The sequence below is a fragment of the Mus musculus genome, chromosome 5 (assembly GCF_000001635.26).
Source record: "Mus musculus strain C57BL/6J chromosome 5, GRCm38.p6 C57BL/6J".
Taxonomy (NCBI): Eukaryota; Metazoa; Chordata; class Mammalia; order Rodentia; family Muridae; genus Mus; species Mus musculus.
Window position 1 is genome coordinate 16,319,118 of NC_000071.6, and position 24,423 is coordinate 16,343,540.

At 36.0% G+C, this 24,423-nt stretch overlaps 1 protein-coding gene across 10 annotated transcripts in view; it reads left to right on the plus strand.

Annotated features, from left to right (window-relative positions):
* Cacna2d1 (calcium channel, voltage-dependent, alpha2/delta subunit 1) overlaps positions 1-24,423 on the plus strand; it is a 440,248-nt gene that overhangs the window by 384,854 nt on the left and 30,971 nt on the right. For 2 of the 10 annotated variants that reach the window (XM_030254085.1, NM_001110844.1), the window contains 8 exons: positions 121-195; positions 967-1,041; positions 7,195-7,266; positions 8,856-8,927; positions 14,647-14,708; positions 21,590-21,666; positions 22,873-22,893; positions 23,566-23,626. In XM_030254085.1, the coding sequence (XP_030109945.1) occupies positions 121-195; positions 967-1,041; positions 7,195-7,266; positions 8,856-8,927; positions 14,647-14,708; positions 21,590-21,666; positions 22,873-22,893; positions 23,566-23,626 (515 nt within the window). Of the gene's footprint in view, positions 1-120; positions 196-966; positions 1,042-3,421; positions 3,479-5,455; positions 5,553-7,194; positions 7,267-8,855; positions 8,928-14,646; positions 14,709-21,589; positions 21,667-22,872; positions 22,894-23,565; positions 23,627-24,423 lie in introns of those variants that run through there. The other 8 variants (XM_011249744.3, NM_001110843.1, NM_001110845.1 and 5 more) reach the window with 8 other exon arrangements.

Genomic DNA, 24,423 nt, shown 5'->3' on the forward strand with positions numbered 1-24,423 from the left:
AAGTATCATCTCCTCTGTGTGTGTGTGTGTGTGTGTGTGTGTGTGTGTGTAAGACTGAATATACATTTCTGTAGAACACATTCTGGTATAAAATGCACTAACTTTGCCATCTTCTTCTAGAACCAGTTGATTCTTGGTGTGATGGGCGTTGATGTGTCTCTGGAAGATATCAAGAGATTGACACCACGTTTTACAGTAAGCTGCAAATTATTCTTTGACTAAGGCTTCCTATTTCAAAAGTATGTGCCTATGCAGTTTGGCCACAAACCACTTGAGTACAAATGTTTGTGGCGCAGTACCCAATTAATTACTCAAAATGATCTTGGTGGCAGCACGTTTGTCACTACCACCCCAGTGTTCATGTTTCTTGAATGAAAGACACATACACATAACCTTTATATTTTTATATGCCTTAAACAGCTCAATGACTGTGCCACTGCTAACCTACCCTCCTCTGATATTCCATGTTATTACTTACTAAATCCTATATTCTATCTTTGCTGCCCTGGACCAGTTGGGGTCTCTCTTGGGGTCGCTCTTCCCTGGCTCCTACGTGGCAGCTTTGCTCTCTGACCCACACATTCTCAGGCATAGAATCTTTCCTCACCTTTTCCAGGCTTGGTTGATCTTCTTCTTTCTTCTCCTTCAATCCCCCCATGGGCATCCTACAAGTCTCACCTCTGTCTGCCCTGCCCAGCTGGGTGCAGGGTCCCTCAGTGTCTTACCTGTGGACATGGGGATTCGCTTGCAATCAATTTGGGGGGCTGAAATTGACATACTACAAGGAGCCACAATTGCATGTGGCTAATCTCCCAAAAGAGTTTAAGAGCATTTTAAAAATGTAAAGAGCCCATGTTTTGTTTCTACAGTGTGCTACAAAACTTGTATTGAATATCCATTAAAATATTTAATGTGGATTTCTAATTGTGACCTAGGGACCTCTAAGCGTTTTTACTGTTTTTCCAGCTCTGTCCCAATGGCTACTATTTTGCAATTGATCCTAATGGCTATGTCTTATTGCATCCAAATCTTCAGCCAAAGGTATGTATTTAATTTGTTCCTATGTACTAATGGTCGATATAATTACTCACTAACGTTAATGGGATTGTAACTTGCAAATTCTAATTGTAACATTAAAGACAAAAGAACAGTACCCTGTGCCTCTGTTAAGAGATTATAAGGTTACTGATGACAACATATGAAAATCTGACAGGATTCTTCATTTTCTCTTACCAAGTTAGCTTACCTACTTCTCTCAGGACAGCCATCATCACGTTTGAACCTCATTCCCATGCATCTCACTTGCTAATTTAAGGCTCTAAGAGGCCATTGCTCCAGAGAGCATCTAACACATAAGAAGGATCAGAATATTAGTGGATAGTCAAAGTTACCTTAATTCTCTTACCAGCAATTCATCAATATATTTGAAAGAAAGAAAGTTCTCTCTCTAGTGTTCATAATTATTTAACAAGGTAAAATAATAACACATGCAAGTGTTACAAAGTCAATGTTTGTTCCTGTTACTATATTATTACAAAATATCTCAGATAGTTTTATACTTTATAGATAGCTCCACAGGTTTGCTTCAGAATATTAGTAAATAAATGAGTCACAAATATTTTGTGTATTTTTTCTATGGAATTGTCATTTTAAAAAAATATCACTCCATGACCACATTTCAACAAATAGTGAATTATCTATTGTGATTTTTCTACATGGGTTTTTACTTCTCATTAAAATAACCAGAGTAGTTTTTTAGATATGATATCTGATAAATAAATAATTGTATAGAAAACCATGTATAATTGATGTCCAAACAATCAATAATCAAATAAATTTAGCATTATGGTTAAATTCTTCTTTAGCAAAATTTCAGTTACTTAATTCTTTCAGGTAACAAAAGCTCAAATTTCAAATGTGCAAGATTTTGTAATATCCTGATGTGTTTGTTACAGTCCATTCAGATGGCTATGGCAAATTTCTTTAAAAAGTATAGACTGCCCCTTCTTAGAATTGGGAACAAAACACCCATGGAAAGAGTTACAGAGATAAAGTTTGGAGCTGTGATGAAAGGATGGACCATCTAAAGACTACCATATCCAGGGATCCATCCCATAATCAGCATCCAAACGCTGACACCATTGCATACACTAGCAAGATTTTGCTGAAAGGACCCAGATATAGCTCTCTCTTGTGAGACTATGCCGGGGCCTAGAAAACACAGAAGTGGATGCTCACAGTCAGCTATTGGATGGATCACAGGGCCCCCAATGGAGGAGCTAGAGAAAGTACCCAAGGAGCTAAAGGGATCTGCAACCCTATAGGTGGAACAACATTATGAACTAACCAGTACCCCAGAGCTCTTGACTCTAGCTGCATATGTATCAAAAGATGGCCTAGTCGGCCATCACTGGAAAGAGAGGCCCATTGGACTTGCAAACTTTATATGCCCCAGTACAGGGGAACGCCAGGGCCAAAAAGTGGGAGTGGGTGGGTAGGGGAGTGGGTGGGGGAGTGTATGGGGACTTTTTGGATAGCATTGGAAATGTAAATGAGGAAAATACCTAATAAAAAAAATAATTCTAAAAAAAAAAAGAAATCACACATGTTCTTAGATTTGGAATTCCATTTCAGTAGCACAGCATATACTTCACATGACTTCTGGATTTAAGCTCTCAAACTAAATAAACTTAAAATTTAAAAAAAAAGTGTAGACTGGTAGCTTTTAAACAATAAAACTTATTTTACATCTTGTGCGGGGGGTGGGGGGGACACGCTCAGAAGTGTAAGACTAAGGCATGGGTGGGTTCAGTGTATGATCCTCCTCAGTAGACAGTTTTTTCCTCTAATATCACATGGTAGGAGGAGCCAAGAGGAGACTCTCGGGCTTCTTTATATAAGCACTGATCCCATTGTAAGCTGTTGTCTCCATAGGCCCAAGGAGACCCAGCCTTCTTCTACAACCCCATCCCCAAGGCAGGCTTGCTACAAAAGAAGCTACAAACAACAACAAAAACCAAAACAACAAAAACTTTGCAGGGGCTTTTCCAGTGTTATATTTATTTGTATAATGCACATTTCAACAATATTTATTTCATCATCTTTTTTGTTTCAGTCAAGAAAATTTATCTAGGACAAACTATCCCTTCTATGCCCCAGTTTTTAGATTCTTAAGGAAAATCGAGGAAAAAAATAAACATGTTCTTTAAAAAAATTATTTTTACTACCATTAATAGCTTTGGTTTTTGTTAGTGTCTTGTTTTGCTTTGTTGTCATGGACTCTATGGGACAAATATTTTGAGTTGTGAGTGTATCATTTGTTCTGTTTCTTGTCAAGGAAATAGCTGACTAGAGCTGACTGGAGGATAGAATTCTTATGTTAATATGTAGGATAATGAACTCCGTTTTTCTGTTGCTTCAGCCTATTGGTGTAGGTATACCGACAATTAATTTAAGGAAAAGGAGACCCAACGTTCAGGTAACGGTGACTGAAGGTAGACAGCAGTGCTTTCAAATTTGCTAAATCAGAGTTGGGCCCAAGCTTCTGTTCTCAAAGCTTAGCAATCAAGGTGTCTTTCCCCACACTAAGCTTCTGGAGGCATGAGGCAGAAATGAGCTTCCCTTACAAGTGAGCTGGAGCAAAGCTTGTTAATTATGGTAAAGGGTTGTGCTGGCTGAGAGATGGCTAAGGAAGTGTATCTAATAATGTTAATCAGAGTAATCAGAATGAAATGGCTCCTGAGCAAATTTGTTATTAAATTTGGTGAGATTAATATCATATCCATGTTTTCCTAACCGTTTGCTTGTAAAATTAATTTCTAAGTGCAAATGAAGCCATGATTCTTATGTTGTGATTCCCATGAATGAGAACTTTTAGCGAAATTGTCTTTGTTTTGTTTTTTAATTTCTAAAATTTGAGTTTTGGGTGCTGGAGAAATGTCACAAAGGCTGAGCACTGGTTGCTCTTCCCAGGGACTTGAGTGTGGTTCCCAGGTCTCACATGATGGCTCATGGGCATCAGTAATTCCTATTCCAGTGGATCCAACGCCTTTTCTTGTTTCTTTGGGCAATGCACAAACACAGTGCTCAGAAACACATGCAGACAAAGCACATACACACATAAAATAAAATTAAGTGCAACCTGTAATAGTAATATAATAATAATAATAATAATAATAATAATAATAATAATAATTATAAATGTTTTGTTTGGGATTAGAAGTTGGAGAATCTTTCCTCACTTAATTGAAAATGTTCAAATTTGGGAATCTAAAGTGTTAATTTTTGGCTTTTTGGAAAAATATTCTAAGACCCCTTTTGATGTTGGCTACTTATATATGTATGCACAAGATATTCAACACAGGAGGATATTTCTATAACTTATTCAAAGAGATATAAAATGTTAGAGAAAATTTAGCATCATTGTAGGTCTTGGGCAGTAAGTCTATCACTTCCTTTAACACATGTGGTAGAATTTTACTGAAGAGGCAACATTTCATTAAGTGATCTTTAAGTATGGATTGGTGGGACTAAGTTATAATCTGGTTCTATTGCTTAGCAATGTTTTATCTTTGATCAGTACATAATACCCTGTTGGACACCAGTGTTTTCATCTGAAAATCAGGGAGGTGAACTCATTCTATTTCTGCACCCCACCTGGGAAATTAAATACTCACAGGGAAATACTGTGCCCCGGAAAGTTCTCATTGAAAACAGGCTTCAATGAGTGTTCAAGCTTCCCATCTGTCAAGAGTAAGGCTGTGGACTGGTGGAAGCTTTGGTTCTCTTCCACAGCTAGAATCCCATGGTCCTCTGAGTCTTGTGTTGCTGCATATGGTTCCTAAAGCAGTTGCCATGACACACATGCCTGTCTCACCTAGGAAACAATTTTGCCCCTCTGCTTGAGTGTTCCTTTTTTAATATCTTATAGTTTTTGCTGTTATGTGCATTTTGGTGAATTTTATTTTTACCACAACTATAAATATTGCATGTAAATATCATTAAATATTTAAAACCAACCAACTTAAATAATGATTTTCTTTTTATTTAAGTAAATTCTAAATGGCAAACTAGCAACCACATGAGACTTCTTAATCGGGAAAATATTTTTGAAATCTTAGGTATATTACTACTGACTCATAATTGTTACTAATTTAAAATTTGTTAACATCAATACTGTCCTGGGTAATTATGCTAGTTGAAACTCATGCTGAAGAGAAGTACTAGATATTTGATCTTCTTATGATGGTCTTTCAGAGTCCATCACACTAATTGATTTCTTCAGGCCCTTGTTGATGTTTACTCATGAAAAGACTGTTTTTTTAATTTTCTAGTTTGTATAATTTTAATGGATATTTCTAAAACAATGCTCTGCCAGGTTGCCATTTACAAATACAAGTGATGCATTGACAATTTTCTTTTATGATTTCCTTTTCTTCTCTGTCTTTATATGTTGGATTGGGACATGATCTGCATATTGTCAATTGCTCCTGATAATGGCTCCTCCCTGCATGCTGTTTGGGGCTGGTCATTCTATGCATTATCCATTGCATGTAAGAGAAATATTCTTATTTCTGTTTTTATTTTATCATTTGATTGTTTTGACTTTGTTTTGTATTGTTTTCATCTTAATTTTAATATTTATATACTAGTGGTTGGGAATATTTGTTGTGTCTTTTTATTAGGGAAGTTGTAAGTTTCATGGGCTTACAAGTTCTCAACATTGACTTCTATTTCCATCTTGCATCTACATTTCAGATGAATATTTTCTCCTAGAGCGAAAGCTGTCCACCCAAACAATGGCGTATTGTGATGAAAAACTAATACTTTCTTTCAATATTATAGAACCTGATTATATAAGTTCTTAAGCAGTGAATATTTCAAGCATTTGTTGGGTACAGGATCTGTGGGGTAGAGTGCTTGCTGAGCTAACATGAATTCCTGGACTCAATCCCCAGCTCCATCACAAAAGACACAGGGAGGGTATTTTTAAAATGGTTATTTGAGAATCCTTATTCATCAAACACCATGAAGATTTAAAATTCTGATTTTTAAAAATAGGAATATTCCCTGAAATAAGTCATTTGCATGATTACAAAATGCATTTATCCCATGTGTAGTCTACCATGTCATTCTTCATTTAGGTGAGATATGCAAGTTGGACAGATTTTTGTCTGCAACTATTATGTTATGTAGCATGCCACTTTAACATGGTGTTTAGAACAGTGCCAATACAGATGTCTTTTGCAAACTCATGGTAAAATTTCTGTCACTTTTGCAAGTAACCATACATAGATTGCATTGAATACTGGTGTCTAATTATGGCCAGATTTGGATGATACATTTAAATAATTATTTTAATATGTACCTTTTAAAGTTTTCAATTATTCTGAAATCTTTTATTTAAGTAGAATCTTTTATTCTACTAAATATTGGATCTCTAATATGACATGCTATATGATGTAGCAAGAATGCTAAAGAAATGAGTACATTGTGTCTATCCAATAATCTAATGGCCTCCTTTAATGTTTGAGAAATTAAAATCACACCATATGAGGTAAATTTAACAAGCAAACAGTATCCCCTGAGTTAGAAATAAATAAACTATCATGTTCTATATTGAACTTTCTTACACAACACAAGAAAAGGCAGTAGGCCGGGCATGGTGGCACACAGCTTTAATCCCAGTACTTGGGAGGCAGAGGCAGGTGGATTTCTGAGTTCGAGGCCAGCCTCAAACACAAAGTGAGTTCCAGGACAGACAGGGCTATACAAAGAAACTCTGTCTGGCAAAACCAAAAAAAAAAAAGAAAGAGAGAGAGAGAGGGAGGGAGGGAGGGAGGGAGGGAGGGAGGGAGGGAGGGAGGGAGGGAGAGAGAGAGAGAGAGAGAGAGAGAGAGAGAGAGGAAAAGAAAAGAAAAGAAAAGAAAGAAAAGAAAAGAAAAGAAAAGAAAAGAAAAAGCAGTGGGTGTTTAAGTGGGCAATGGTGTTTTGTGAACCCATGGAGTCCATTTCTAGTCACTTGCTGCCTTCAGTTGATAATTGATTGGCAGCTGTCCATTGCACTTAAATCTCCATGCCTAGCTCCCAAGGAAGGTAAGTGAGTTTTATAATTGTTTCCTGCTGAATGGGCTTCACAAGCTACTCTGTACACAGCCTTGTTTTCTAATTCCTTAACTCTTGTGCCTTGTGTAGAACCCCAAATCTCAGGAGCCAGTCACACTGGATTTTCTCGATGCTGAGTTAGAGAATGAAATTAAAGTGGAGGTGAGTGTATGCAGGAGGGCCTAAGCCAGAGAGACATGTGACCTGAGCCTGCATTCCCCATTCCACGATCATTTCTGAACAGTGGTTTACATCAGTCTAACTCTGCTAGCTCACACTGATATGTTATTTGTCATTAAAATTGTGTGTGTCCTCCACTGTCTTCTTCCAATAACTTCTATTGACAAAGATTAGCTAGTTCAGGTTAGTTGTGGCCTTAGTTAATTTTCATTGTCTTGTTCATTCCAAAGGGAGAGTTATTTTAAGTGTACAAAACAATGATGATGTTTATAAAATTCATAGAGACCAACATGCTATGTTGTTGCAAGAGAAGTTGGAAGACTTGCAGCCACCCCACTACATGAAGGGCCATGTGAGGAGAGCAGCTGCAGTGTTTGTCCCAAGGCACTGAACATGTTGCTGTTGTATTTCACAAAGTCACATGTCACTTCCTCTGCAGGGTGTTTGATAATAGTAAAGATAGTTATGTAATAAGAGCGCAGAAATTATTAAGTTCATAGTTACTCTGGAGTGAGCACAGGGCATGCTGGCACAGTCTCTCAGAGGCTGCTTCCCTGTGACACAGTGACGGAAAGAAATGACGCATGAAGAGCCTGGGGAAGGAGCATGAGCATAGTAAAGTTTGATATTTTAAAAGTCAACCTCTTAATTTTCACCATCAAACTGAAAATATTTTAAGCAAATTAGATCCATCCTATATTTTGCAGATTTGTTTTGTCATGCCAAGTTTTCCCACTCACTTATACTTATTAAAGCCCAAATGTAATGTCCTTGAAATATTTAAAGTTAAAAAAAAAAGGAAATTTTTAGTTTCCAGTGGACTGGAGTGGTTTCCTATGAGTCTGACCTGGATTTCGAAGAATCTGACCTTTTAGGGAGTTGGAAATTTGTTGAGAGAGGACACTATGTGATATGAAACCCTACTAGGATTTTATGACTATCTATCATTATATAATACTTCAGAACTCTTACAGATGACATATAAAGAGTAAATTATAAGGGGCAAGCCAAATGCAGGGGTCCTGTAACCCTGAGCACAGAAGCCTGCAAGGTTGAATTCAGCCTGGGCTTTGAAGTGAGTCTCAGGGCTGCAAGCACAACCTGGTGTGTAGAACTAAGAAACAACAATACCAAAATATAAAGGACGTAAAGGACAATTCTGATCCTTTGTCACCAAGAATTGGTTATTTAAGTGAGGAAGAATTTGAAGTATTTCATATTAAATGCTAATTCTGTGAATAGACAAACGTTTTATTTCTCAGTATCTTCATCTCACTGAGATCTCCTATGCTGCAAGGCCATCACGACTCCTTTACTGTTGGTTTAAACCTTGCAGAGTGATGAACAAAAAAATCCACTAAGTGTATTTTTTCTTATTGCACAATAATATAAATTGGTTACATTGTGACAACTTTTAAAATTCCAAATAATCTGATCTAGTAGTGCAACTGTTATGCCATTTTTATTAAATTACACTGAAATAAGGAAAAATCTTGATAATGAACAGTTTTATAATATCAGTAGGTTGGTTTGCTTCCTGGAATAAAGTAATTGGTCCATTTTTCTCTTAGATTCGAAATAAAATGATAGATGGAGAAAGTGGAGAAAAAACGTTCAGAACTCTGGTCAAGTCTCAAGATGAGGTAAGAATTCATTAAGCCTTGTTCTTTAATGGAAGTATCCATTAAGAATACTGATATTGGTAATTTGACATTTCTTTCAGAAATTATTTTTAAAACAAGGATCCCTCCGGTGAACAGATTTTTTTCCTACATTAAAAAACTATATTCGTTTAAAAAAAAAACCTATATTATTACATTAGAGAAAAGGCTGGGCAATTTAAAAACACTTGTTGCTCAATTGTGAAATCTGGAGTTCATATTCCAGCCACCTTTGTTGCCAGGCTCTGAAATGCCTGTAACTCAGATTCCAGGAGCTCTATCGCTCTCTTCCAACTATGCAGGCACCTGCACACACAAACAGATAAATGCTCACACAGAGGCATATGCACACATACACACACATACATACCACACTCACAATGAGACACATGCATACACACACACACTCACACATACACAAATACCTGTAAAATAAAAACCTTTAAACACTATATTCTTAAAACTATGTTTAGTGTAAAATACACTTTATTGTTATAAGAATGTTTCTTTAGGCCAGGGTTGTGGTAATATTTAACTTAAGTAATTTTACGAGATACATTGTATTATTTGTGTACTGAGATGTTCTAGAGATTGTATGTGTGCTTTATCTTGTTTTACTATTTATACCATCTCTACCCTTCATAATTTTTCTATACTTAAGTCTGAAAATAAGTCATGTGATAACACAGCTACCCTCATTCATTAGTATATATAATAAATTGATATTGATTCATGTCTGAGTGTAAGAGATTTTTGCATGAGTGGATACTTTCTATCCATTATCAGCCATCTGTGGAATAAAAACAGACATTCACATATTTGAATGTTCAGAAATAAATAAAATTAAGATGTTTTGTCTCTGTGAGTTTTATTGCAACTTTTACATATAACTTGTATTTTTTTACTCAGAATCCTGTATATTTTAGGAACATCTTTTCTTCCTAATTTCTTGGCAACTCTTCCCCTAAAAGGAACATACTATCTAAATATTTTCAATAGCAGAGAGCATTTCTTATTTTGATATAATTATGAGGGCCTATTACCAGAACAGAAAAGGGGATGTTAAGATTGCTTCTACTTCAGCTATGGTCTTTACCCTTTGCTTCCTGAAGCAAGGATGTAAAGTACTTAACAGCTCTGCCAGCTCCCCCATGTTGTTCCAAGAACTCTGACCTTCACATGCTTTATGCAGCTTAGAGCTGATTTTCATACAGCTAATTCCCCTCTTCCGATGTATTGTCAATTCAGTCTTTGAGCAGTATTCACCTATAAACCATTTGTGTCTGTCTTAGAAATTTTAGGTTTTCTTTTAAATGTGCTGATGTAGACAGATATGTTTGCTAGTCATCGGTTATAATACTGCTCCTCTTGAAAATCCGTTATTTACTCTAAATCAATGAAACTTTTTGATGTTAAATGTCATGTTTTTAAAAATATCAAAACAATTGTAAAATATACATTAGGATGATTTTACATTAATTACTTTTTTATTCATAATAGATTTGTTTTCTCACATAATATATCCTGATTGTATATGTCCTTCACTCTTCTCTTCCCAGTTCCTTCCCTTTCCTATCCAGATCTTTGTCTCTCATTGGAAAATAAACAGGCTTTGAAGGAAATTATATAGTATAATATAATATAATTAATATAATATAATATAGTGTGATAAAAACAAAACTAAAACATTAGATTAGGATAAAACAATAAACAGGAGGAAAAGAGACCAAGAAAAGTTACAGGATAGAGAGACCAATTTGTTCACAAACTCAGGAATCCAATCAAAACACTGAACTGGAAGCCATAATATATACCCCGCCTAAAAAAAAACACAAATATATATATATGTCTATACATATATATGTATATATTTACATTATATATTATATTTTCATTAGGATACTATATATTATATATGTTATATATTATATGTAATACATTGAATACTATATATTTTATGATATGCAATTATATATTATATACTAGACAATAAATACATTTATGTGTAATGTTTAATATTATATGTATTTTTACATATTATATATTATAATATATTACATATTTAATATATAATGTAGTAATTTATACAATATTATGTAATATATTGCATGTTATATCTAATAAAAATTAAAAATAAGATAAAATTTAAAAACAACTTTGAAAATACATTATGAGACATGGTACCTCTCAAGATTCCATTTTATTTAGTTTTCAATTGGGCAGCTACGGCTGGGCATGGAGCCTACCGTTAATAGTATTTTATTTCCTCAGTGAGGCTCCCTAAGAGAAAACTAAGTTTTCATTTGCAAGTGATTATCAGCTAGAAATAGCTTCTGGTTTAGAGATAGGAGCACATGTCCATTTCTTTCCGCTTTACCAGCCCATCTGGTACAGTCCTGTGCAGTGCCTGGGCATGCTGTGCTGCAGCCTCACACATTTACTCTGTTGATTTAGATAGAGGGCCTGTGTCCGTAATACCCTTCATGACATTTAGGGCGTTGTGTTTCTGAGTCCCTCACTCTGCATATTGTCTGGCTATGGGTCTCTGCATTTACGGCCATCCAGAGGAAGCTTCTCTGATAAGGGCTGAGTGAAGCACTGATCTCTGAGTAGAACAGTGTTCTTTAAGGTATGTTGCTACATTCTTTTAGTAGAAGAGTAGTATTTGCTTTTACCCTAGGTCTCTGAGCTATTTAGCCTCAGGTTTCGGGTATCAAAGCGTGTTGGGATGGGTTCTACTTCATGGCATGGGTGGGCCTTCAATCAAATCAGATATCGGTTGGTTACTCTCACAAGCTTTGTGCCCCCATTGTAGGGCACATTCACAAGCATGTCTTTGAGCGTGGACACTATTGTAGATCAATGGTTTGTGCCTGGGTGGGTGTTTATGCTTTTGCTTTGGTAGCTAGCTGAGTTCCTTTGTGTACCAAAGTCACTAGCAAGTAGAGGTGAAGTCTCTATGTAGGTACCAGCTCTATGTCTCCAGGTTCAATGAGTTATGTAGGTGTTCTATTCAGCACTGTGAACTTGCTATCAGTTTGTAGAAAGCAACAGCCAGAGTTGTTTGGGGTTCCCATGGGCCTCTTTGGCTAACAACTCAATTAGGTGTAATTCACTCACAGTCCTGGACAAGAGCTGTCCAGTAGGGTTCTGTCTTTCCCATTATTTGACAATACCATTTCCACAACCATCATATATGTATAAATTTTAGGAAGTTTTACTATATCAGGTTTCCATACTACTCTCCAAATGGCCCTTAATGTTAACTGTCTCATATACTCACCATTGTTCCCCCTCTACCTTTTCCCTCTCCACTCGATCCTTGAGCTCCATCTCCCTGCATCCTCCTATCTCTATTCTACTTTCCTTTCCTAGGGAATTCTATGTGTACCTGCTAGCCCCATACTCTATATCTAACTCCAGTGGTTGTATGGCTTGTAGCCTGGATTACCACTGATTTAGCTACAAATATGCATATATTAGTGACTCCATACTATACCTGTCATTCTGAGTCTGGGTTACCTCACTCATGATGATTTTCTTTTTTTTTTTAGTTTCATCCATTGACCTGCAAATTTCATGATTTTATTGTTTAATGGCTGAGTAATGTGCCACAGTCTACATGTATCACATTTTCTTTATCTATTCATCTGTTAAGGGATTTTTTTGTTCCTTATTTCTGGTTATTATGAATAGAGCAGCAATAAACATGGTTGAATAAATGTCTTTATGATAGCATGAAGTGTTCTTTAGATATTCCCCAGAGTAGTATAGCTGGATCTTAAGGTAGATTGATTCACATCTTTCCACACTGATTCCCACAGTGGCTCTATAAGTTTTCAGATGCACTAAAATAGAAAAGCATAGGCACCTCCTGAATCTAAAAAGCCTCTACCATCATTTGCATAAAGCAGCATCCTACAGAATGGAAAAAGAGTATTACCAACTATACATTTGATAGAGGGCTAATTTCAAAAATATATAAAGAGCTCAAAAAAAATTAGACATCAAGAAAATAAGTAACCCAATTAAAGAATGGTACATATCTAAACAGAAAATTATCTTAAAATGGAACTCAAATGTCTGAGAAACACTTAAAGGAATATTCAAACATCCTTAGTCATCAAGGAAATATAAATCAGAACTATTTTGTGATGTCATCTTACTCCTGCCATAACAGTAAGATCAAGAACACAAGTGAGAGCTCATCCTGGACTGGATAGGGGGTAAGAGCAACACTCCTTCACTGCTGCTAGGACATTCTGATGATGCTAAGATTATGTCATTGAACAAATGAGATCTGTGTCTACCGTATAAAAGCTGGCAGGAATATTTAGCTCTCATAATAACTTTTAAATTACAATGATTTTAGTCCAGTTTTACTCAAAGGTTCAGAGCTCCTCAGATGACAGTCAGATAACAGTGAAGTCCAGTATTCCTTGTAAGAAATCGTATAACTTTTCTTTAACATTTTTTTCACACTCATGAGACAGGAGAGTTGAATGTTAACACATATCAGCATTGGATAGCAGGTCATTTTGTTTCCATGCATGTATCCTATTTCCTACTACAGAAAATAGTGACACCTTTTCATGACACCTGCCACAGGTTGATTTGTAGAGAGTTTTTATAATCACCTCTATCGGGAATGAAGCTATTCTTTTTTCTTAATTAGATATTTTCTTATTTTACATTTCAAATGCTATCCCAAAAGTCCCCCATACCCTCCCCCAACACCCCCCTACCTACCCACTCCCACTTCTTGGCCCTGGTGTTCCCCTGTACTGAGGCATATAATGTTTGCAAGACCAAAGGGCCAAGAAAGTGGACTCCAGAAAATCAAATAACCCCATTAAAAATGGGGTACAGAGCTAAACAAAGAATTCTCACCTGAGAAATACCAAATGGCTGAGAAGCACCTGAAAAAATGTTCAGCATCCTTAATCATCAGGGAAATGCAAATCAAAACAACCCTGAGATTCCACCTCACACCAGTCAGAATGACTAAGGTCAAAAATTCAGGTGACAGCAAATGCTGGTGAGGATGTGGAGAAGGAGGAACACTCCTCCATTGTTGGTGGTTTGCAAGCTGGTACAAGCACTCTGGAAGCTATTCTTTAGTAAAGCAAATGTTCAGAGTAAGTCAGAAATTAAAAGCTACTATATGTGTGCGATTAATATACTTACTAGAAAAAAATTGTGTTTACTATTGTTCTATGACATAGGGGTTATTGTAGATCCATGAACTACTTATTTAATCATGCACTTTGCCTAGGGATTATAGGTGTTTATCTCACATGCAATGATGGAGTAATTATCTATTTATAACAACATGATAGTTCCATTCAAAGGCATTGTGAGATGGTGATTGTACTTTTAGATGTAGAAAGGCTAATTTTCCTCCTCATATCTGCCATCATTCTTAAACATGCTCTACTATGGTCAATATTTGAACCTTATCTAATATTTTATAGTTCTATTTCATCATTAAATTTGCTTATAAATCTGTAACCTGTATCATTTGAGTACTTAGTTCTGTTCCAAACTTTTACTTAATGAGAATGAATAACATTTTTTAAATGTATAATGGAATATATTTTTAACTTGTTAAAAAAGATGTTGAGTAACCACAGAATGTATGTTTACTTTTTCTATAAATTCATATAGAAAATGGTAATAACAATTATATTTAACTTTCTAGAGATACATTGACAAAGGAAATCGAACATACACATGGACGCCTGTCAATGGCACAGATTACAGGTATTTACCCATATTTGAAAATGACTTTTATAAAGGATTATTCAATTCAGTGCACTTTTTTCTAATATTTGGTAGTTAGTTTTCAATAGAGAAGTATGAATTCTTAATTTTGCTATGTTCAGTAGATTTTTCAATGGAAAAATGACTCCCTGCAACAGAGAAATGAATTACAGTGTCTGGTTTTTACAATACAATTCAAAAGGTGGAAAGTAGCTAGCAGTATAATATTTAGAAATGATAAGTTTACTTAATGATAATAGTAATAAAAGTTGATGTAATCCCTATAATAATTTATATAACTTTCATTGACTTGCTCTTTTATTTCAATTTAACTTAATAGTTGTCATTAATGTTGTGGCTTAGCTTAAAAGTAATAGTGCACTTTTGTTCTTCATAGTATGTTTTATAAAATGTTAGCGCTGCTGAATAGCTTTCTATTCACCTTTTTCTCACCTTTACAACCTAGACAGTCCCATATTCAATAATCTGTGAGATGATTCACTCCTTAATTCAAGCTCAGTAGCTTTCTATGCTTCCTCTCTCTTTGGTGTTTTTTATGATATGGATTCTCTGTGTATCCCTTGCCTGACCTGGAACTCACTTAGTAGACCAAGCTGTCCTTGAACTCAGAGATCTGCTTGCTTCTGCCTGCTGCCTGCTGGGATTAAAGATGTGTTCCACCATGCCCAGCTACTTTTTTGTATTGCTCTAAATCTTCTCAGAGTTTCCAGCTTACTCTTTGATCCTGAATCCCACATATTTGTAATAGTAAAATGTTTCTTCTTGTTATTCATTATCTTCTTGGAAATTCTCATTTTGAATTCCACGTCATCAAACCACACCTTCCACCCAGCCTTGACTTCATGACCTGAGGCTCCCCTCATTCTTCCCTCTTTTCACCCTCACACATTCACAGAGATCCATATTCTGTCACTATTTATGACATATCTATGTGTAAAGTAAAACAAGGTGAATTTACTAAAATAAATATTAAAATACAAATATACTAAGAACAGCAGGTCAATCATTTACCATTATATTCTACACACTTAGTCTCTCAAGTTCTTTTCATGTTTTCTAAAAGCTTATTCATGAGCTATCCTATTTTATTCATGGGCTAAAAACAGGCAATTGGCAGATGGCAAGGTCTTTAAGCCACACTTCAATAGCACTGAGAAAGATGACTTTCCATTGCCTCTTTTCTAACGAGCCCATCATCTCCTAAGTAGTAACTGACTTCAACGTCATCTATAGCTTGGACATCTTATCTACCACAGCTTTATGTCCTTCAAATCACTTCCAATACCACACTCCACCTAACCCTGGCAGCTTTAAAGAGGGCCTGTAGATCTTGACAACAGAACAAATTCAGGATGCTCATATATGTCTTTTGATGGCTTGCTTTTCTCTTCAGAGCCATACATTCTCTGTGCACTTTCTCCTGGTGGTTTTATTTTCTTCCATTCTGTGGTCAGGGAAAACTCTCAGCAGAGTACACAGCTGGTTAAAGGTGTACCTCTATGCTTTCTCTTGATTTCAGAAAAAGACCATACTTGATTTTAATTGTTAATACGACTCCACTCAAACACCATAACTAGCAGCTCATTCAATATAATAGACAACGTCTAGCAAGGCATTGGTTCCCTACCCCTTCTATTCTCCATCATCACTAGCTTTCTCAATTACCTGTTCATATGCTCAACTGAAGACTCTGGTTGAGCCTACCCTCTCAGCACAGACAGTAGCACACTGCATCAAGACCTTTATTCCTAAAGCCATTTTGAATTAAGATTACTTTCCAATACTAAGCCTCTTGTTCATGCCTCGTCTAGTACTCTCCTTACTCTTCAGAAAGAAATTTCTAACATATTTAGTTAAAATACGGTGTTATCACCCATTAGATCACATTATGCTCATTTACATTTATAAAGAAACATACATACATAATGCTGATAGGAAAACGTTTAACTCTGTTGATGGCTGTTTCCTTAAGTTCTAAGAGGACACAGGTAGATGCTATCTCATTTTCCTCTGAATTCCACACTCATAGCACAGTGGCACATGGTAGATACTCTCTAAAGAAGTACAAAACTGAAGGGTCTCAATTTGAAGATACACATTTTCACTTGAACAAACTTTCAATGTTTCAATGTTCATATAATGATAACTCAAATTTTCTGTCATAATATTCTCCTGTGGACTTTGGCTATGCATTTATTTCCAATTAATATGAATCATAATTAATTGGTTGAGCCAGACTCAGCTATATCTTTTTTGTTGTTGCTATCTTTCTTTTGTAAGACCTCAGTTTAAAAACTTCATACACACAATCTCTCAGGGAAGCCTTTGAGTGCCAGAGATGTCTCAAAGCTACAATGTTGCTGTCATGGAAACCTGTCTCCTTTTGTTCTTAAGGTGACATGTAGAATGTAGAATAAAGTACAATGTTAATGTTTAGAAATATTAGGTCCCAGTTCTTCTCCCATTTTTCTTAGTTTTAGAGTACTCTTAGTGATTATTATACTTAGTTCTAGATTAAGTTATACTTAGTTATAATTACTCTTAATTATTTTACTCTCTTCCATCAACCAATTAGATTGTAAATCTAATATTTACAGTTAATATTTCCTCATTTCTTTGTATTATTTCCATATTTCAGTGTTTTTTTAATTAGATATTTTCTTTATTTACATTTCAAATGATATCTCCTTTCCTAGTTTCCCCTCCAAAAAGCCCCTCTGCTCACCAACCCACCCACTCCCGCTTCAGTTTTTTAATAAACCTTTAAAAGTCAAAGAAGGTACAGGACATTGGAAGCTCTGTCTTAAGTAATGACTTCATTATAAAACAAAAGTACATGTTGTACTGTGTGGCAATATGGCTCCTGCCTTTGTTGCTCATATAACCAAAGTGTAGAAGCACAATCTTTTTGACCAGGACAATGACTTAGCAATGTTAGTTACTTTTACCTCAGTGTCAAGGCTACCTTTGTAGTTCTCTAAATTTGGAGGTCTTGTTTGTTTTTAGTACATCATGGATGGTTGAATTACAGTTGTGCCCCTCAACTTCATCCAGACCCACACTCTGCTTCCCTAACCACCCAGTATGTTCTTGGATGTGTTATCTTCTACAGTAGTATAATCTTACTATGGGATACACTCCTAGAAAACTTACCCTTCCTTTTCCAACAGCAATCATTCTTTTAAAACTCTAAACTAGGCCTGGGGTTTTGTACACATCTATCTTCATCATTCTGGAGTTTTGTCTGGCTTGTGCTTCCACGGGTCTTGTGCATTCTATGGAACTGCTATAATTTCCTATGTGTAGTGGAACCTAGAGAACAGTTTTCTTGTAGTCATCCACCAGGCCTGGCTCTTACTGCTCCCTCTCTTACATTGATCACTGAGCCTTAAGATGTAATATAGAAATCCCATTTAAGGCTGAGAATCCTGAAATCTCATATTCTCTGCATCTCAGTCACTTGTGGGTCTCTGATAATCACCATCTCGCACCAATAGAGGCTTCTCTGAGTAAGGTTAGGAGATGTATTAATCTGTAGGTATAATGATAAGTCACCAGTAGTTGGTTTACTGTTTTGTATATTTAACAAAGTAATAGCAGTAAGCTCTCCTCCTGGGGCCTATGGTCCATCTATTCATTGGTTCTTGGCCCAAAAATGGTGCAAGGTATGGATTTCATATTGAGTTGGTCTAATACCTGAACTGAAAGTGGTTGATTACCTCCAGATTGTTCATGCCACCATTACATACGTGGGCCTACCTTGCCAGCCAACCCTGCAGCTTATAATGTTCACAGGTAGGTAGGAGTTGGGAATTGTTTCACAAATGGCCTCTTTACTCAGACTTTCCTTACCACATCCAGGAGCAAGACACAGTGGGAGTGATGTGCTTTCCTCAAGTGGAGTGTCACTCTTTGCTCGAAGATATTCCATGAGGACTGTTGAGATTACAGTTGAGGCTACCCATTTCTTTCTCTTTCTTTATTAATTATTTTATTCATTTATGTTTCAAATGATATCCCCTTTCCAGTTACCCCTCCAAAAACTTCTCATCCCATCTCCCTTCTTCTCTCTTCTCTTTGCCTTTATGAGGGTACTCCTCCACCCACTCACCCACTCCCACCCCACCCCTCCAGCATACTCTATACTGGTGCATCAAGCCTCCACGGGACCAAGGGCCCTCCCCTCCCATTGATGTCAGATAAGGCCATCCTCTGCTACATAGGTATCTGGAGTCATGGATCCCTCCATGTATACTCTTTGGTTGGTGATCTAGTCCCTGGAAGCTCTGCGTGCCACCCATTTCTAACACAGCCTGTCTGCTCTGTCATTTTGCTGCTTCTGCAACACACTGTGCCCTGAATGAGCCATGGTCTCCTTAGTTTGCATGGTTTCCTCACTTAACCCTGTCCCAACCTCCAATGTTGGCCTCAAGTACATGCACTCCCTAATGTCTGGGCAGATAAATTCACAAGTAACAAATAGGTACCATGTTCTACCTACAGATGTCTGATTTGATTAAATGAATGGCATACCAATTTCAGTACAGGTGGTTTCTGTTTTCCCAAATATAGGTGACACATTTTAAAATATAAAAAATTACTTATTTTACTGTAATACACTATTATCTAAGGAGGCATACTTTGATGGGGATAAACAATTTGAGTTGAAAACTGTATTATAGTCCATTTAATTCAGTTAACTGTGTTTATGGGAACCACCAAACTATTGCTTGGGCTCCATCATCCATCCCATGTCACTTGCTTTATTAAACTCTAATCTCTGAGAGAAAATAAAGAAGTCTTGTTGTATTGGGTTCATATTATGAGCTCAAGCAATCGTTGCATTTGACAGCATCATTGCCTTGGAATGTTGGTAAAGATCTTATCTGCAATGTGTGGAAGAAACAACTGTTGGGCTGACTTGGAAATAGATATAACTATTTTTCTACAGAATGATTTGTTACTAGGAGTAACACTGTCAGTCTTACAGGACAATACATCATGCATTTAATGTGCCAATTTTAAAGCTTCCACTGGGATCCCCGTGGGTTGCTACACCACTTTTAGTGGTGCATAACATGTAACTGAAACTTATAGGGAGACACTGTAGCCTCTGTATGATATGGTGCTATCAGCTTTAATTAGAAGTTCCTGATGATGATAAATGCTGATAGAGCAATAAAAATGTCCTAATTCCCCTTGAGAGAAATCTGTAGCCGGCAGTTTTTAAATACTCAGTAATCTGTTCTTCTGTAAATGGCAAGTGAATCATGAAAGGTCATCTTGCTTTCAGAATAGTTGCATTGCTTATTTTAGTTTTAGTCTCTGGCTCCCCTTGAATTTACCTATAAAATAAACGCAGAAATTTTCATTAAATCTCCATAACATTTTAGTTCCTTGACCTTTTCCCTTAAGCAAAATCTATGAATTACTTCATGGTGGTGAAAGCTTTGTGAATTGAGGGTAGCAAGCATATATTCATTTTTGGTGTCTTTATTGCAAAGTTGAAATTTTGAAAGTAAACCTTAACATGTATCCAGGGAAACTTTAACATTTATATTCATAAGTCTGAGATTTTCTATTTGTTGCATTATATATTGTCTACAAGTGACATACAATCACATTCTAGCTTGGATTTCTCTTTCCCTATCTATGGATACAGAGGCCTCGGATTACTTAAAGGATCTATACGAACCTAACGAGATTCCAATTCCTAGAAAGGAACATGCTTTCTGGCCCTCCACTGATATTTGGTGTAATATTAAAAGCATGTTAACCAAGAATTACTTTCTGTGCATAGTTTCATTGGTCATCTTAGAAATACGTGCATTTCTTGCACCCATTTACATTCATAGCATATCAAATGTGCACAAATATCATTCCTATGTCTTACTGTGCATACTAGCAAAATTAGGAAGAGAAATTACTTCTGACAACTGCCTAATCTGAATTAGAAGCTCTAATATAGTTCTCGAATGTTCTATGAATTAGAAACTTCTAAGAGTGTAAGGTTACTTACCTGGTTGCTTCTCAGAAGCAAACATTCAAACAACGTGAGTGACAGGCTTGCTTAACACTCTTTGTGACTAAAACATTTTGAAGTTGACCTAAGATTCCAGTGGAACTGTTCTTTGTTTAGGACATCTACCATGAGACTAGATTAGCTTCGAGACTCAAATCTACTAAACTCAAATCCTACCCCTGTATACAACAATATACTAATCTTGTGCCGTGTTCTTATTAATTCAGTTGTACAGTGAATTGTACAAATGAGTATGAAGCAAGTCAACAATCTCCATAAAGGGTCAGAGTTTGACCACATTGCCGTAGGACCAGAGCTTTAAAACAATAGGTATTGAATTCCTCCAAAAAGTGTATTTCTGTGCATTATCTAGTAGTGGCAATGGTAACTCTTGAATTTTTAATTATGGTTGATTCAAAGCATTTAACATTATGTATAATAAAGAGAGTATATCCAACTGGTATGATATTTTCTTTGTTTAAGTTTAAACCTTTTTTTTTTTTCTTCTTTGCCCAAATCTGGAACATGTAATGACAGTGTCTGGAAAGGTACCAGGGATCCAAGGCATTCCTCCTCAGCTACCTATGCCTGCATTAGGTAGATTATTACCTCCTTGCCTCTGAATTCCCTGTCCTATAGAGAGCTGGGTGACACTGTTTAGCAAGGTGGAAATTAAGAATTCTATTTGCTGAATGCATTCACTGGTCAGAGTAACATGTCCTCTCCTTTACGTGAGGAAAGTCTTTGGATTTTCCTGGGAACTTGATGTGGCTTTTTTTTTTAAGTTATGTTTCATTTTTGTGTGTTTGTGTTTATGCTTCTCTTGTTTCTATTGCAGTTTGGCCTTGGTATTGCCAACCTACAGTTTTTACTATATAAAAGCCAAACTAGAAGAGACAATAACTCAGGCCAGATGTAAGTACTATGAAAGCAACTTCAGGGTCTATTTCTTATCTCCTAGTCACAGATGTTTATGCCTAGACTGTGGAATACCCAAGCCTTATAGATTTTAGTACGTATTATGATCAAATCTACAGCAATGATTCTAACCCATTCCAAACATGCAAGGAACAAGAAATATTCTACATGGATAGAATATGAGCAGGTACTCCAGTCTCACTGGCAGTCCGACCACCCTTCCCTGCCTTGCTATGTGCTCAGAGAATCATTGCAGTGCTGTCCCCTCTGTGCCTGTCGTTTTAAGGGTCTGTGAGCTGGTGTGAAATGTTTCACATGCTGATCCCAACATAGTCTCGCTCCTGGTGCTGTGCTAACAAAGCTTTTCCTTTTCTTATCTTACCTTTTTATTTATTTATTTACTTATTTTTCTTGTTTTTTTGCATTTGGCCAAAATAATGTGCTTGGCAATTAGCTTTCTTTTTATAATCCAAATTAAATGTTTCAGTAACTCAAACGAATTCACCTTTAAGCATCCTTCGGAATGTGGAGTGATTAACATCAGCGCCTATTTCAACTCATTGTTAAGTTTTATTTTGTTTTGGATGGCTAGATTTAGTTAACAAAAATGACCATCATATCCTTTGTAAACCACTCAATGTGTACTATCAACCTAAAATTTTTTTTCTGATAGGATTCAGGACAGAAATACATCTATATCTTTTACCAGCTTCCATCATTTCCCTGCCTGTTCTTTTGCTGTTCGCAGCAATGGTCGACACTTCTATATTGTAGATGAAATAAAATATATATTTGCACTCTAATGTAATAGGTATGATGGTCTTTTAACAAGCACCAGTTTTGCATGACCTAGTTTTCTATGTGATAAAGGAGGGGATGACTAGTGAGTCTTTGCTGATTGGTAAGTGCTTCTGTTCAGAGCTGGCATCTTTGGTACCATACCCGCATCAACCACTCTGCCAAAACAGACCCTTGAAATAACCACAGTACAGAGAGGGGAAAAATAATAAAGTTGGCAGGGCATACCTTCTAGTCTTCAAAAATATGTGTTTTTTTTCCAAACTACAGCTATACATAAATGGACCTTTGATCTATGCACAATATTTTTATTCACAGTCATTGAATAAAATATTGTTTGTGACCCCCTTTACTTTACCCTCTTTTTTTTTGTTTCCCTGCTTTCTCTTTCTGATGGATTTACAGCAAAAAAGGGAAAAATGAAGGGCAAGTATTTCCTTGTTGCTCAATTTCTTTCTGTTTAGTACACAGCATTTTCACTAATATTTTCATTCCTATTGGATACTATCCTCTGTGCTTCACAGTTGCTAGAATTTCCTCCATGACTTCCTGAAAGTTGGCAGCAGAACAGGGCAGGTGTGCCTGTGTTTGTTCATGCAACCTGTCACACTCAAGTTGGTTTTAAATTTTTTAGACTTAATGTCATGTTTCTTTTTACATCTTTCCACCTACTAATTCACACCTAACATAAGATTCTTATTACTTAACTAAATGCATGAATGAATTCATTCAAAGCATTTTATCATAATGTTGATAAAATTCTGCAGTTATTAAAAAACACTTGCTATAATATATGCAATAATACTTTAGGACTTTGGATATTTAAATGTATTAGAATTAGTAAATGGAAAAGTATAAGTAGAATTTTATGTTGAATTATTACTGTAATTGTCTAGTGACATTTACCCATATTATGATCTTATTATGCTTAAAAGCATTGAGAATCTTGTCCGTTAATTTGTTTCAACTTGGGGATTTAAGTAGTAATCTGTTTCAATTTTTCTGACTAGGTGCTCTTTATAATGCTTTTATGTTGTCATAGACCATTGAAGCATATGCTCTATATTGTTATCTAATCTTATATCATTACATTTTCAGATTCAGAAACCCTGAAGCCAGACAATTTTGAAGAATCTGGCTATACTTTCATAGCACCAAGGTTGGTTATACTGTTTGAGTTTCATTTGTAATAACTCACATTGTTGGCTTAGTCCTTCAAAAAATTTCGTAAATTGGGTCAAGATTACTCTAGCTCCATTCTGGGTTAAGTTATGGAACCAAAGGGACAATCACTTTTAAGCTTCCAATATCCTATTTATTCATTAAAATACGTGCTATGGTTTAAGTTCTTGTAGAGCAATTGATATAGACGGTGCAGTGTGATAGATCAGGTGCACAGTGGCAGATGGAACAGAGAGGCTTTGGTCTGCTGGAATAAAAAATTGCATCCAGTATTAGAGAATTGTCTATTGGAGATTGTATAGTTAATACATACTTAAGCACAAAGGTACTCCATAGATATAATTATCTTGTGAGCATATATACAGATACACATGTATACACACACACACACAAACACATACACACACACATATATATGCATACATACACACATATATATGCATATATGCATACATACACACACACATATATATCTATATATATGCCCACATACTTAAATATGGAATGTTTTAAGTTCATAATGATATTTTCATATACTTGACAAAGACTTTTAGATGGTAAATTTTCCTTGGAGAACAATTTTTTGCTATATTTATATATTGAAAACTTAGCAGTATGCATGCAACAGGCAACCTAGTTTGGTATTAAGTTTTTGAGTTTTGCCTTTTTAAGTTGATAATGCAAACCATTGATTTTGAACCCAAGGCATTATCTCCCCCAGATGGTTGTATCTGTCATTGTGATTGGTCCTGATTGCTTCTAATAGCATAACCA